Source organism: Manis javanica, chromosome 4 (genome assembly GCF_040802235.1).
Source record: "Manis javanica isolate MJ-LG chromosome 4, MJ_LKY, whole genome shotgun sequence".
Classification (NCBI taxonomy): Eukaryota; Metazoa; Chordata; class Mammalia; order Pholidota; family Manidae; genus Manis; species Manis javanica.
This window is the reverse complement of record NC_133159.1, coordinates 30,736,623-30,751,023: the sequence shown is the minus strand read 5'-3', so window position 1 is coordinate 30,751,023 and position 14,401 is coordinate 30,736,623. Positions and strand designations below refer to the sequence as shown.

General features: G+C 43.9%; 1 protein-coding gene across 2 annotated transcripts in view; it reads left to right on the top strand.

Annotated features, from left to right (window-relative positions):
• The window catches only part of PPT1 (palmitoyl-protein thioesterase 1), a 22,687-nt gene extending 8,341 nt beyond the window's left edge, over window positions 1-14,346 (top strand). The window contains exons 6-10 of one of the 2 annotated variants that reach the window (XM_037021247.2): window positions 9,615-9,705; window positions 10,189-10,287; window positions 11,229-11,365; window positions 11,512-11,583; window positions 12,866-14,346. In XM_037021247.2, coding sequence (XP_036877142.1) covers window positions 9,615-9,705; window positions 10,189-10,287; window positions 11,229-11,365; window positions 11,512-11,583; window positions 12,866-12,881 — 415 coding nt within the window. In that variant the 3' untranslated portion in view covers window positions 12,882-14,346. The remainder of the gene's footprint in view (window positions 1-9,614; window positions 9,706-10,188; window positions 10,288-11,228; window positions 11,366-11,511; window positions 11,584-12,865) is intronic. The other variant, XM_017641598.3, reaches the window with a different exon arrangement.
• The last annotated feature ends 55 nt before the right edge of the window (window positions 14,347-14,401 follow it).

The window sequence follows — 14,401 nt, the reverse complement described above, 5'->3', positions numbered from 1 at the left end:
AAGCAGAGAAAAAGCTGAAATCTTTGTGTCTGAAGAGGGATACACTGGCAAGAAAGGAGGTTTCTTACAGCTCCTGAAAGGCTCAAGTATAAGACATATAAGATACTTCAGAAAGTAGAGGTAAGTACATCGGGCCAAAAACAGGTGTTTGGTTGCAAATCTACATGAGGAATGGTCAAACTCCCCAATTTCCATAAGTGCACATCCAAGTACTGCTCCTTCCCACCTGTGACAAGAGAAACAAACCTTACTCTCCGGAGCAGTTTAACTAAAGAGCCAGATTTGCAGATAACAAACCGGGAGTGGTGATAAGACGCAATATTGAAAAGCCATCTCCTCCCCCTCCCCTTTCATTCCTCCCATTTCCCCTGAATGATAGCAGCCAGGCTCGTGATCTGTTTGGCAGAAGTCTGACACATCCCTCTCTGGAAAAACTGGCTGGCCCAAAAGAAAAGACCTACAGGTTGATGTTTTGGAACCTTCCAACAGATAGTGGGGGACTCCTGACTACCCGCTAGTGAAGCCACCAGGAGATAAGCTCTGCTCTTGTCTGCAGAGCTTCCAGTGGACTTTGTAGAACCTTATTTAAATATGAAAAGTGACTCAAGGACCCCCAGTCAGATATCTTCCAACATGAAAGGCAGATCAAAACAAACAAAAAGTAAAAAGGAACTTGAAAGAAACAGATAGCAATTCAGGGAGCTGGAAAAAACCTTCTTAAAAAGCCTATGATTATTGTCTTCAGAGGTAAGAGATTACATCCAAGATGCTAGAAAAGAAGGTGACTCAAACCAGCAATCAGAGAGCTCCTGGAAGTTAAAAGTAAGGTAACCAAAATAAAAGTATTGGAGGTATGGGAATACAAAGTTGAGGAAATCTCCTAGAAATAGAACAAACACCCAAGGAGGTAGCAAAGGCAGAAGAGGTAAAATTAGAGAAGCTATTTAGGAAGTCCACTATCTGCCTGAGGAGTTTCAGAAAGAGAAACAGGAAAGGGTGAATTGGAGTTATCAAACACATTAACAGTTCTCAGAACTATAGGACATGACTTTGGAGATTAAAAGGGCTCACCTTGTAGTAGGACAAGGAATGAAAAAAGACCCACACCAGGTATATTCCTGTGAAATTTTGGAACACAGGGGATAAAGAGTAGATCCCAGTGTGGTATCCTAAAGTCAGAGTCTTAATGGCAGGAGATGCCTGGACAGCAGTGCCACCAGCCAGCAGGCAGTAGTGTGGCACCTTTGTATTCTGGGGGAAAATAGTTTCCAGCCTAGAATGCTATGCTAAATCTCAAAGCAGTAATCAAATATGAAGGGAAATAAAGACATCCTCAGACATGTAAGAAGAAAAACAGGACCTTCTGTGCCCTCCCTCTGGGGGGTTGTCGGACAGACTCCGTGCTGCCCTGCCTAGCTGTGCGGCCTGGGGTGTCTGCACTTCAGCCTCATCGCTAGCAAGAGCTTAATCACAGTACTTCCCTCAGGGTTCATGTGGGGATTAGACCTGCTGAGTATAAAGCATTCAGTGCAGTGCTAGGTTTAGATGACGTAGGCAGGTTTGGGCTTGCACCACTAGGACGCTGCTGTCTACAGTAGTCATTCAGCTGTAGCTTTCCGTTGCCTTTATTTGCAAGTCATGCAATGGTTTTGTTTTTTCTCTTTTCATTGCAGTTACGAAGTATTTCATCAAGTAGAACTCCTGCTATGTGCCAGGCCCTACTGTAGGTCTCACAGATACAGTGGAGACAAAACAGGGTCCCTGCTCTCAGGAAGTAGCATGCTAGCGGGAAAAAGGGGTCCCCAAGTAAACAGGTTCACTTAATCTCTACTAGTGCAAAGACCATGGCAAAAATAAAAAGGATGCAGTATAGCAGAGGAGGTACACCTGCTTTGGATAGAATAATCTCTGCAGAAGAGAGATTTAAGCTGGATTCTGAAGGATCAGAAGGAAGCAGCATGGGAGGAGCTAAGGAGAGAAGGATCAGGCAGAGGGAAGAGTGGGGACAAGGCTCTGAGCCTGGGACAAGTTCAGCTTGTGCTAAGCCTCAATGACTAGAATTTAGTGACAGATGGGAGAGCCGGACAGAAAAGCAGAGGCTACAACATGCAAGGACTTGTAGACCACATACGGAATTTGGATTTTCTTCTGAACATATTGGGAGGTTTTAAGCAAGGGAATAACATGGCCTAATCTATGTTTTTGGAAGCACTCCTCTGCCTTGTGGGGAGCGGATTATAAAGCAGTGGAGGAAAAGCAGGGAGACCAGTTAGATGGCTGTCACAGTGCTCCCGGTAAAAGGTGATGGCAGCTTGGACACTAGACCAGAGTGGCCACGGTGAGCTGGAGAGAAATGGAATCACTTGAGATGCATTTCATAACATAGCTGACTTGTGGGCCAGGATACAGCCCACCATTTATGACACAGTCTCCTTGGGAAATGCAGTCTTAGTTCTCAAGAGCACATTTACAGATTAATTTTTAGGAGTGTTTTTTAACTTTGTACATTGTTTGCCTTTTCTTTTTAAAGTTTATTTATATGGGTAAAAATTCATTTTAACAGATGGCCAGTATGGAGATTTAAAGAAGCAAATAGCCCAAGTAGTGTGGTAGGAAGGAGGATGGTGAGAGCGTAAAGTGACATTAGCAGGAGGTTTTCTCTTTGAAGTATTGTTCTGGGTGCCCTGTATTAGGATTCTAGATGCAAGAAATAACCCTATCAAACCAAAATAAAATTTTAGGAAATCATCGTATTTTGGTGCCCAAGGCCTGGAGGACTGGAGTGAAGAAGTGGGAGCCAGCCAGAGCCAAGGCAGCCTCTCTCCAGCTGTCACTGCTGCTGCTGTGTTATTGCTGCTTTTTTCTCTCCATGCAGGCCAGCTTCACCTGCTGCATACATGGTGAAAGGGGACATTGCACAGCTTCCAAGTTTTTAGTCCTCTCTGTTTAGGAGATTATCTCAGTCTGAGGCTAGAACCTCTCCATCTCAATGCAGATTCTTAGGGAAAGGACCCTGACCAGCTCAGGTCAGGTCACCACCTTTAGCTCTTTGGCCTTTCGTTAGCTGTGGCCAGAGACATAGGACCACATGGCACCAACCATATTCACCTCTGTAACCTGTAGGTGGGGGCAGGAAGGATGCAGTTCTCAGACAAGGGGGGATGGTTTTGACTTAGGCAGAGACCCCAAAAGATGTCTTATTTACTACTCAGAGAATTTAACCTTAGCAAAGCAGATCTGCTCTCCGAATACCCTGAGTAACCAGCGAGGAAGTGTTTTTCAAGCACTAGCCCCTGGCCAGGCACATTGGGACAGTAAGGAATGTGAGGATAACAAGTCTCTCTCAACCTTCTGGTTGTGAAATCTGCCCTCTAGTTTCCCTTGGAGATGCTGGCAGCCCTTCCTGGATATCTCCTTCCTCCTGTTTTCTCTCTGCTCTCCCTCCTGGCTCCCCACCTCCCTGCCACAGTGAGCACCCCTGTGTGGCCCCGCCCTCGGCCTTGGCCTCTCCTCTTCCCCCGCTCCAGCTCTGCTCTGCCAGCTTGCCCACCTCTTGGTCCAAGGCCCCCAGCCCTCCGCGCCCCAGTGCTCGGCAGGGCCGGGCCACCTGGGCCTCTCACAGGGTGCTTCCCCTCGGTCGTCTGGCTTTCCCCACGTCTTTGCCCTCAACTTGCCTCTCCTTTTTCTGGAAATATTGAGGCATCCCCAGGTTCCCTTATATACTTTTCAGACATTCAGAAAAAGTAGAGAGTAATGTGAGAACTATTAAGCACCTAGACCTAAAATTAATCTTTTGTCACATTTGCCTCCATTTCTTAAAGAACTGAAATGTTTCTGATAAAATTTAAACCTTCTACCTATTTCTCCCAAGTCCCATTCTCTGCCCTCCCTCTACAGTGACAACCACTGTCAAGAAATCAGAGTATATCCTTTCTGTCCCTTAAAAACGTTTTGTATGTATACATACATATCCATAATCAACATACAGTGTTAGTCTGTATATTCAGAACTTTGTTGGATATCTTATTGGGCATTTCAGTCTACAAATGATTTCCTTTTACTCAATACTATGGTTTTGAGATCTGAACATGTTGTTATATATACGTCTAACTTGTTTGTCTAACTGCTACATGGCATTTTATATGACCATCCCACAGTTTAATTCCCATACCGCAAACATTTCAGCATTTCCATTATAATGGACACCTTTTAGAGAACATGCTTGTGTTGAAAAGCCCAGTCTTCCCCTCCTGTGAGTCTCCTGTGTGTCTCTTTTCCTTTTCCACGACTACCACGGTCACACAGGATACTTCACATCTGGTCACTAAATGTGTGGAGGTTTTTACGCACCAAGCAATTTTCTCTGGTGCCAACTGGATGTCCTACAGTTTAACTCACTTCTAACACTGTCCACCTGGGGATAGTGTTAGATCCCTCAGGTTCAGGGCTCAGTCTCATAAGACTGCTCCCACCTCACTGCAGATGCAGTAGTACGTCCCCAGGTTACCCATAGTTTCTGTTTGGCTTGGCTACAGATCGGAGGTTCCCATGGCTGTCTCCTCAGGTACTGTTAATTTGCTAGAGCAGCTCACAATTCAGGGAAACATGTTTACCAGCTTATTAGGAGGTATGATGGAGGATACAAGTGAACAGCCTGATGAAGAGATGCCTTGGGCGAGGTCTGAAAGGATCTAGAGCACAGGAGCTTCTGTCCCTGCGGAGTTGGGGTGCATCACCCTCCTGGTGTGGGTGTGTTTGCCAGCCTGGAAGCTCTCCAGACCCTGTACTGTTGGGATTTTATGGAGGCTGCCTCACATAGGCATGATCAATTAACTCCATTTCCACTCCCTTCCCCTCTAGAGAATGGGGACAGAGCTGAAAATTCCAAGCTCCTAATCATGGTTTGGTCTTTCTGGTGACCAGCCCCCATTTAGGACCCCACCCAGCAACGCCTCATTAGAACAAAAATGTTCCTAGTGCACTTATCACTTAAAAAATTATAAGGGTTTTAGGAGCTCTCTGCCAGGAACTGGTGGCAGAGATGAATATATGTATCTTCTATTATCTCACAACCCTTGAACAGGAACTTATCTCCTAGTGGAATTCATGGGTAGACTGTATGAGTTTTGAACAAACTTATGTAACCGCTCTGCCTGAGTTGCCTTATCTGTGAAACGGAGCGTGGGTTGTAGAGAAAATTAAGTGAGTTCATAGATGTAGAGTGCTTAGAACAGTACTTCAGAAACACTCAATGCATGTTAGCTGCTGTTATGATTATTAGTATATGTGTTTTAAACTTGACTCAGTATCGCCAAGGTGGTTGTATCAATTTCTGTTCCCACTGACAGAACATGGGAGTTCCTGTTTTCTCTATTCTTAACTAACTTTTGATCCTGTCTGTTAAATTTCTGCCAGGCAGATGTGTGTGTTGGTTTCTCACTCTAATCTGTGCGTACTTGATTATTAGGTTGAGCATCTCTTCATGTTTATTGGCCACTCAGGTTTCCCTTTCTGTGAATCGCCTATATGTAGCTTTGGCCTGTTTTTCTGTTGGGTGTTTTGTCTTTTTCTTACTGATTTGTACGGATTATGTGCACATACACATACACAGTCGACCCTTAAACAATACAGGTTTGAACTGAGCAGGTCCACTTACACACAGTATTTTTTCAGTCAATATTGTACAGTACTATAAAATGTATTTTCTCTTCCTTATAATTTTCTTAGAAACATTTCTGTTCTCTAGCTTACTTTATTGTAAGAATGCAGTATATAATGCATATACCATCAGAGTAAGTGTTAATCGACTGTTTATGTTATCAGTAAGGCTTCTGGTCAACAGTAGCCTGTTAGAAGTTATGTTTTTGGGGAATGTAAAGTTATTCAGGGATTTTTGACTACACAGGGGTTGGCACCCCTAACCCCATGTTCTTCAGGGTTAACTCTGTTTTTAATATTAAGCCTTTTGTTGTTAGGTATGTTACACTTAATTTCTCCTGGGCTGTGGCTTATCTTTTAATTTTATTTATGGTGTCTTTCTTGGTACAGCAGGCTTTATCGAGATATAATTCACATACTATACATTCACCCACTTAAAGAGTATAATTCTTTGGCTTTTGATATATTGCATTATTTTTTTTTTGTAAAATGTAAAAAACATACAATTTGCCGTTTTAACCATTTTTAAATGTACAATTCAGTGGCATTAATTACATTCACATTGTTGTGCAGCTAGGATCAAGTACAGCAGTTTATAATTTGGATTCAGTCAAATTTACCAATCTTTATGATCGAGGCATAAAACTATTCTCCTAGCCCGTATTTTCCTTGACTTTTTTTTTCTTCTTTCTGTGCTTTAGTCTGTTTCTGAGCTGTTTGTTCTATTCATTTATTTGTCTGTTTCTACCCCATTACCATGCTGTTTCAGTTTACTATGACAACTTTTACCTAATTCTTCTTTCAAGTCTTGGCTGTTTTTGGACTTATATCATTTCATCTGGATTTTAGAATTAGTTCATCAAATTCTGCCAAATATCTTGTGATTTAAACTGGAATTCCTTAGAGAGTTTGGGATCATCTCAACACATCCTCTTTACATTTCATTTCCTCCCCTCCAGCCTCGCGTTTCTCTCAAGCTAGGCCATCAGACAGCATTTCCTATGTAAGCTACGTTGGTAGCTGGATTCAGAGCAAGAGAAAGGAGGAACGACATCCAGGCAGACCTCACAGTATTGTGGGTTCATTCAGCTCCAGACCACTGCAGTAAAGTGAAGAGTGGAATAAAGCAAGTCAAATTAATTTTTTGGTTTCCCAGTGCATATAAAAGTTATGTTTGCACTATACTGTAGGCTATTGGACTGCAGTATCACTATGTCTGAAATAGTAATGTACATACCTTAATTTAAAAGTGCTTTATTGCTAATAAATGCTAACCATCATCTGATCAGAGGTCACCAGAACATATATAATGATGAAAACATTTGAAATACTGTGAGAATTACCAAAAGGTGATGTAGAGACGTGAAGTGAGCAAAATGCTGTTGGAAAAATGGTGCTGATAAACTTGCTTAACATAGGGTTGCCACAAACCCTCAATTTGTGAGAAACTCAATACAGCAAAGCACAGAAAAACAAGGTGTGCCAGTAGGGGGATAGTAGGTCTGATAGCCCTGTCTCTTACTGAACCTAAGCTATGACTGGACACAGTACTAGAGCTTCACATACCTTGTCTAATTTTCACATAACCCTATAAAGAAACAGACTCAGAGGCAAAATACCTGTGATCCCAACTAGGTCTGTCTGGCTTAAAGCTGGTGCTGTCTATATCCTGCCGTCCACAGAGACAGTGTACAGTGGTTAAGAACAGGCTGCTGGAGCTCGATTGCTTGACAGGCTGTTCTGACTCTTACTTACTAGTAGTATGACCTTGGGCAAGCACTTCATCTGGGTATGGCTGCCTCATTTGTCAACATGAGGAAAATAGTACCTACCCTATGGAATTCTTGCAAGGATTAAGTAGGTTAATGTAAGCAAAGTGCTTAGAATAGGCCTTGTAAAGGTAAGCACTGTACAGGTGTTGCTGTTATTCTCTGTAAGCCACAGTGGCTAGAGCAGGCCTGGGGGGATGGGGGAAAGGGGGTGAAGGCAAGAACTTTCTGGGGAGCTGATCGCCTCTTCAGCACACGGCATTGGAAAGAGTGTGGACTCCGACAGGTTTAGGCTCATATCTTACCTTTTCTACAGCTCACTGTGTAATTTTGAGAGAGACTTACCCTCGGAATCTGGCCCTTCAGTGGTACAAAGGAGATAAGAAGAATCCATGCTTCTTCTCTGCCCCCTGAAAACCTTCACCACCACCCCCAGTCCCTGCCTTCTGCAGCACTTCTGGCTCCCGCCACCCCGCAGGCCCTTCCCCTTAGCCTTCCCCTGTGCGGCAGGCATCTTAAAAAATGCAGTGCCCTTCACTTCTTCCTGTTGTCTTCTTAGCTCTGTTTCCTTTTCACACAAAAAGGTGACCGACCTGTGACTGCGGCCTCAATGGTTCTTTCATCCTCAGCCATTAGGCGTCCCCACTGCAGTTCATAGGAACCTGGTCTGGCAAGATCCAAATACCTTTTTGTGCATTCACTTACAGTTTTGAAGAACCTCTGGTTGGTCACCTTCGTGAAAAGTGTGTGTGCTCAGTGCCCAGTTCTCAGCATTTGACACTGTTGACTACCCACTCCTGGAGCTTTTTCTTCCCTTGTTCTTCTAACCGTACCTTCCCTCTCCTTACATCTGTAAACCCTACCTCACCTTCAGTGCCAAGCCTGCTTTCTTAGCTTGTTGACATCCCTGTATCGATCTCTTTCACTCAGGAACTCCTTAGTACTGAGCATCTGCTATATGCCAAAGGGTCACTGCTGAAGGGGCCTAGAGTCCCTTCAGGGAGAGACAAGGAGCCACCACTCTCACATGGTAGCGTGCTAGAACAGTGACAAGACCAGTACTAATAGGAGCATCATATGAATGTTCAGAGTTCATCACATTTTTAAAAATCCATGAAACTAAACACTGAAAAGCTTTCAGGTACTTAATAAACAGATTATAGACTGTCACTCCGACTGCTGAGTCCAGCTGCTGCTTCCCTTCCCCTCAGTCCTGTCTGCTCCAGGGCGTGAGGAACTGCCATCACCTCTGATGTAGCTGCTTCCATTAGGCTTTAGTGCCTCCTACTCGGCCGAGTGGAGCATTCAGGGCCCTGCCTCTGGGTAGCTCTTCCACTCTGGCTGGGAGCTCCTGCTGCAGAAATTTGTATTCCTTTCCCTGCCAACCTGGGATAGAGAGTTCCACCCATGTTCTAATTCCTCCCTTTCCCAGAGGACTGCTCCCTTTAGGTCCAAGCATAGCTGTTGTTTGGTGCAAATGCTGCTGTGTAGGTGCAGGAACTAAGTGGAAACCAGCTACTGGGGACATCTGGGGAAGGGGTCAGTTTGGGGGCAGGGAGGAGGAAAGTAAGGGGTCCGAGAGACTGGAGAGAGTAAAAAGATGTAAATAGGTGTCTGGCATAACAGCAGTATAGCCACGATACCTACCTTTTGTCTTGAAAAATTGCATGACATACCAGAATCCTGAAAATGAGTGCCATCACAAAAATATGCTAAGTGCTCTGTGATTAAGAGGTTAGACCAGCATCCCAGTCTGAGCATGGCAAAATGAAGAGAGATGGTTGGATGAAGGCAAGGCAGAGGTGATAATTTGAGTTGAGTCTTGCAGGATGAATATGAAGCAAAGGAGGGTGAAGGAGGAGGGGTTAGGGGAGACGGCAGCATGTGCCACTGTGACCTGGAGGCGTGAGTGGGATGAAGCTCAATGCCACAGGGGAACCAATATTGATGAGTCCTTTTCCTCAATCTTAGGACTTTCTGTACCGTATTAACTAGCATATCCTTGCCTCGGTAATCTGGCTGAATTATTTTTGCAAGTGAAGTCCTGTTTTCTGTATTAGAGGGCAAGCCCTGGGGTTGAGGGTTCCGGTCTTTTGTCCTTTTGAGGTCTCTTCGTGGCCTGTGCACAGGCCTGTGACTGACATCGGACATGCAGCTTGGTCACTTAGTTCTTTTTCCTTCCTGCAGCCTGGTGCAAGCAGAATATTGGCATGACCCCATAAAGGAGGACGTGTACCGCAACCACAGCATCTTCTTGGCAGATGTTAATCAGGAAAGAGTAAGCCCCCACCCCAGGCTGCCCTAGCTGTGCATTCACTTTTCTCCTCAGGGCATTGTGAACAGATCAGCAGTGGCTGTTTACCAAAAATACCTGGCAGAACCTGAGAAACAGCTGTGCTTTGGGAAGGCCGTGCTTATGAGATTCAGTTCCTTTTAGGAAGGCTGGGATTCATTTGACCTTCTTCCCTTAGGTCCTTCCCTGCTATCTTGAGAGAAGCCTTCCTAGTGGGTCCTTTTGTGGCCAGATTTTCTCAGAGGATTTACTTAGATGAGAGACTGCAGAGGGGACTGTGTGTCAGTCAGATAGGATTGTAAGAAAAGGCTGGACAAGTACATTCTGGGGAGGAAGCTGGAAAAGCCACCCATACCACAGAGAGAAATGTGGTGGCGCAGGGTCAGAGAGACCAGAGCCCTGGAAGGCTTTAATCCCCGTTGGGACTTGACGGTGATGTCCCTGAGGTACTGCTGGCCTTTCCTCCAGAGTGTCAACGAGTCCTATAAGAAAAACCTGATGGCCCTGAAGAAGTTTGTGATGGTGAAGTTCCTCAATGATTCCATTGTGGACCCTGTGGATTCTGAGGTGAGACGCTGCTCAGGTAGGGCACATCATGCCAGGAGACCAAAGGAGTAAATGGCATTAAAATACAGCTGCCTGTGGGGAAAGAGCTTCAGTCCCTTTCACCAACAGTTGTGGAGAGCAGGGTCCTTCACCTGGGGTCTGTTAATGGGACACTGAGGGTTTTAACCCCCACCGCCTGCAATTGTGTGCAAAATTATGCAGTTGCCTTAAGAAAGATAGTAACTTTTATCAGATATTTTATCCAAGACCTACAGCCCAGAAGAGGTTAGGAACCACCAGCCCAAAGCCTATAGATCCCTAAGGTTGGTATTCAAGGTCTGCCTTGACCTGGCTTTGACCTGGATTGCCAACCTAACCTCCGTTTATTACCCACCTCGTACATTCTCTGTCAAGCATGTTGTACTACTAGAAATGACCCAGAGTTGCCACGTACCTTTACTTTTACATGCCAGTGTTCATGCTTTTCAGTCTCTAGAATGCCCTTCCATGGGCTTCTCCACTTGACTAGCTCCTACTCATCCATCAAGACCAAACTCAAATGTCACTTCTTCCATCCAGGACACCATCCCTGTTCCAAGCAGAATTTGCTCCCTCTTTCATAGACTCAGCCTCTATTAGTGCCACCATCACATTAGGTCAGACCACCAGGAACTAGCAAACTCCAGGCTGCAGGCAAATCCAGCCTGACATCTGCTTTTTGTATGACCCATGAACTAAAAATGGTTTTTACATTTTTTAATAGTTGAAATAAGATCAAAAGAATATTTGATGTGAAAATTAATATGAAATTAAAATTTCAGTGTCCACAAATGTGTCCTTGGAATACAGCCATATTCATTTCTTAAACATTGCCTGGCTGTTTTTGCATTACAGTGGCACCTTGAGTAGTTGCAACCATGTGACCTTTAAAGCCTAAAATATTTTGTATCTAACCTTTACAGAAGTTTGCTGACCCCTTTGCTATAGAGTTCAGCATAAGGATTTTCAGAGGGCTGGTGCTGAATTCAATTGTAGGAAGCAGAAATTCTGAGGAATTAGAGCTCTTTGGAAAGATTCCTCAGGATCTACCCTTAAAGAGGTGACTCAAGACATACTCTATTTTTACTCCTTGCTACAGCTTTGTGTTCAATTTGTTGGTCATCTCAGCTACCAGCTGGTCTTGAGTTAGTTTGACAGTATATGTACCCTGTGTCTGACTTGACTGTATTTCTTCCTCTTCTGCAGTGGTTTGGATTTTACCGAAGTGGCCAAGCCAAGGAAACCATTCCTTTACAGGAGACCACTCTGTACACACAGGTAACTGGGGAGGAGAGAGGTGCTGCCCTTTTCAGCTCCTGGTTCTTGAAGTTCCTAAGTTCTTTGGTGATAAACCCTGTCCTGCACATCTTGGAGCAGTAGGTGTTCACGAGGCATCTGACTCATGTCTGCTAAGGGCAAGGCTTGTTAGGTTGCCAACTGTTGGACTAACATATCAGGCACTGGTTTAGAGAAATCTACGTCCTGAAGGTTGAAGGACCTGTACCTCAGTGTTTTCAAGCAAGTACAGGGGACACATCATCCCTAACTCCTTCCTTTGATAAAAAGGTTTAAAACTGGCTTCCTTTCTGGTGTGCAGTCTGCTGCAAACCCAAGAAGCAAACCCAAGAAGAGCCCCCATGCATAATGAAAACACAGAAGAGAGGGGAGGGCTGTTACCTGAAACTATTTGAATGTGTAAGGCATTTTTTAGTTCACACTGGCAAGGGGAGCTCCTCTTGCAGCAGACTGAAGAGGAACAGAGCAGTGCATCTTGCTGAGCAGTAGGTTGTTTCTCAAGCAAGGGTTGCAGCATTTCATCACCTCCAGTTCTGGGGCCTTCCATACTCTATAAAGAATTTTATGTTGGAGGTAGACTTTCCCAAAAAGGCATAAGGGCTACACCTAAACTACTTTCCTTCTACTAGAATTCTTCCTAGTAATTTCAGAGGCCAGTTGTCTCCCCTCTTGGCTTTTCTCCTGCATTTGGTGCCCCAGCTTGGGTGACATAAAAGGGAAGCTAGGGTCTGTTAAGTTTCAGAATTACAACTTAACTTCCTTATCGTGAAATTCAAACTGATGGTAGCTACAGAAGCAACATTCTGGCATCATCATAACGGCTCATCTTTCCAACCATACTTGTTCTGTAGCACCCTGACTACAAGTAATAACATTTTGAACTGCAGGATATGAAAGTGTCTGAGCTGGTTACCTAAGGGTTGGATATGTTTTTAAGTTATCTAGCTAAGGTTCTCCCATCTTTGGCTCATGCTACTAAACTGACATTTTAAGGCAGTTTTGTCTATGGCTTGCCCACCCATAGGTGGTCCTCTAGCTTTGGAACTTTTCAGAAAGTAAAGTAACAATTTCAATTGCATATACTTTTTTAATGCTTAGGAAAAAAATTGGTGAAAGGTATTTTTGGCATTGACAATACACCTAAAATTTAATACGCAGGTAAAAGACTGCACATTGGGAATAGATCTCAGCATTCTGCTTATCATTTTATTTTACTTAAAGCTTTTCATTAAACCTGTTGATTAATTATGGCCTTTCTCTGCAGGACCGCCTGGGGCTGAAGGAAATGGACAATGCAGGACAGCTAGTGTTCCTGGCAGCAGAAGGGGACCATCTTCAACTGTCTGAAGAATGGTTTTATACCCACATCATACCCTTCCTTGAGTGAAACCCTTGTAGTTTGCAGCAGAGTTCAGGGAGTCCCTCATGCTTCCATACTAGTAGGGGAGATGATTCCCTTCACACCCAAGCCTGAGCTGAGATCCAGTTTGCAACTAATCCTACTCTCTAGTCATCATCTAATATGCCCTGCTCAGATCTAAGATATGAATCTTATCTTTTGCCTCATCCTGTCACCACATAGTGTTGAATGCAAATTTAATTAGTTAATAACAATGGAGACTGCTTTACAATCCTTTGATGTGGTCAACCTGTTTTAAGAAATGGAGTCTGCTACATTCCAGTGCCACAACTGTGGCCTGGCTCACAAAGACTGAACAAACTCTATAGAGCAATGAAATAGACTAAGGGCAAACACTTTCTCAGGAAAGCCTCTCCACATTTCAAGCCAAGAGGCCAGTACCCAGGCCTGAGGCATTCACATAAATGCTCTCAGTTTTGGTGATTTTACCAGTGCTTGGAGAAGTATTGCTTGAAGTTTCTGCTAATTTCTTGAGCTTGCCCTCCCCTCGTTGAGTGTGTTGTCTTCTGTGTTGTCTGGGCAGTTAGACATACTCAGCTGGCCTGCCATCTTGTCTCCTGTCCCAAGTAGCAGTAAGTTAGTTAATCATAAAAGGAGGAAAAGTAGCACCGAACTGGATTGTTCAAGGTGGGGAAGTGTGCACCATGCTTAACTTACACCTGGGGCCTAGGGTGGGGATGAAGAAAAATATATAAATGGAAACGAAAGATGACACAACTGATTCTTCCCCTTCTGTCCTTGATTAACCTATTCTCTCTTACATGACTACTGAGTGGTCTGGGTTCTAGAGTCACTCTCCTGCTGGTGTTAGCAGAGAATGGGGGGTAAAAGGTGAAGAGATCAGACTTTCAAACTGACATCTCAAGAGTCTTATTTGCCACTACACTCCAAACTATTTTAGATTATTTCCAGTAGAAAAAGGATTTGCTCAAAAAACTTGGTAAATACTGCATACCCCTTTTTTCGTCTTAGAGATCAACCCACATCAGAATATATTAAGGACTCTGAGAATTTCTGCTACGGTAAAGAAAACCTTAAGCTACCACTTCCCAACTACTTGAGCATGGATATTTTAGTCACATCCTGCCCATGCTCTACCCCATGAAAACCTATCAATACTTTTTGAAAAGACTATTCTGAGAATGCTATTTTGGAGAAATGATTAGCTACTCTTGAGGAAACATCCTCTTAGTGCTGCAAAGTTTACCCTTTATGATTTTTCCTTATCTCAAGCTGCCTTTTTCAAGTAAAAGGATTTAAGGCAGGCAGTAGGGAGATGCCAAAGTAATTTTATGAGATTGTCTAAAATAAAGAGTAGTTTCTTATCCTTGGTGTCATTTTTCTTTTCAATAGTCTTACATTGCTGTACAACAAGTATCA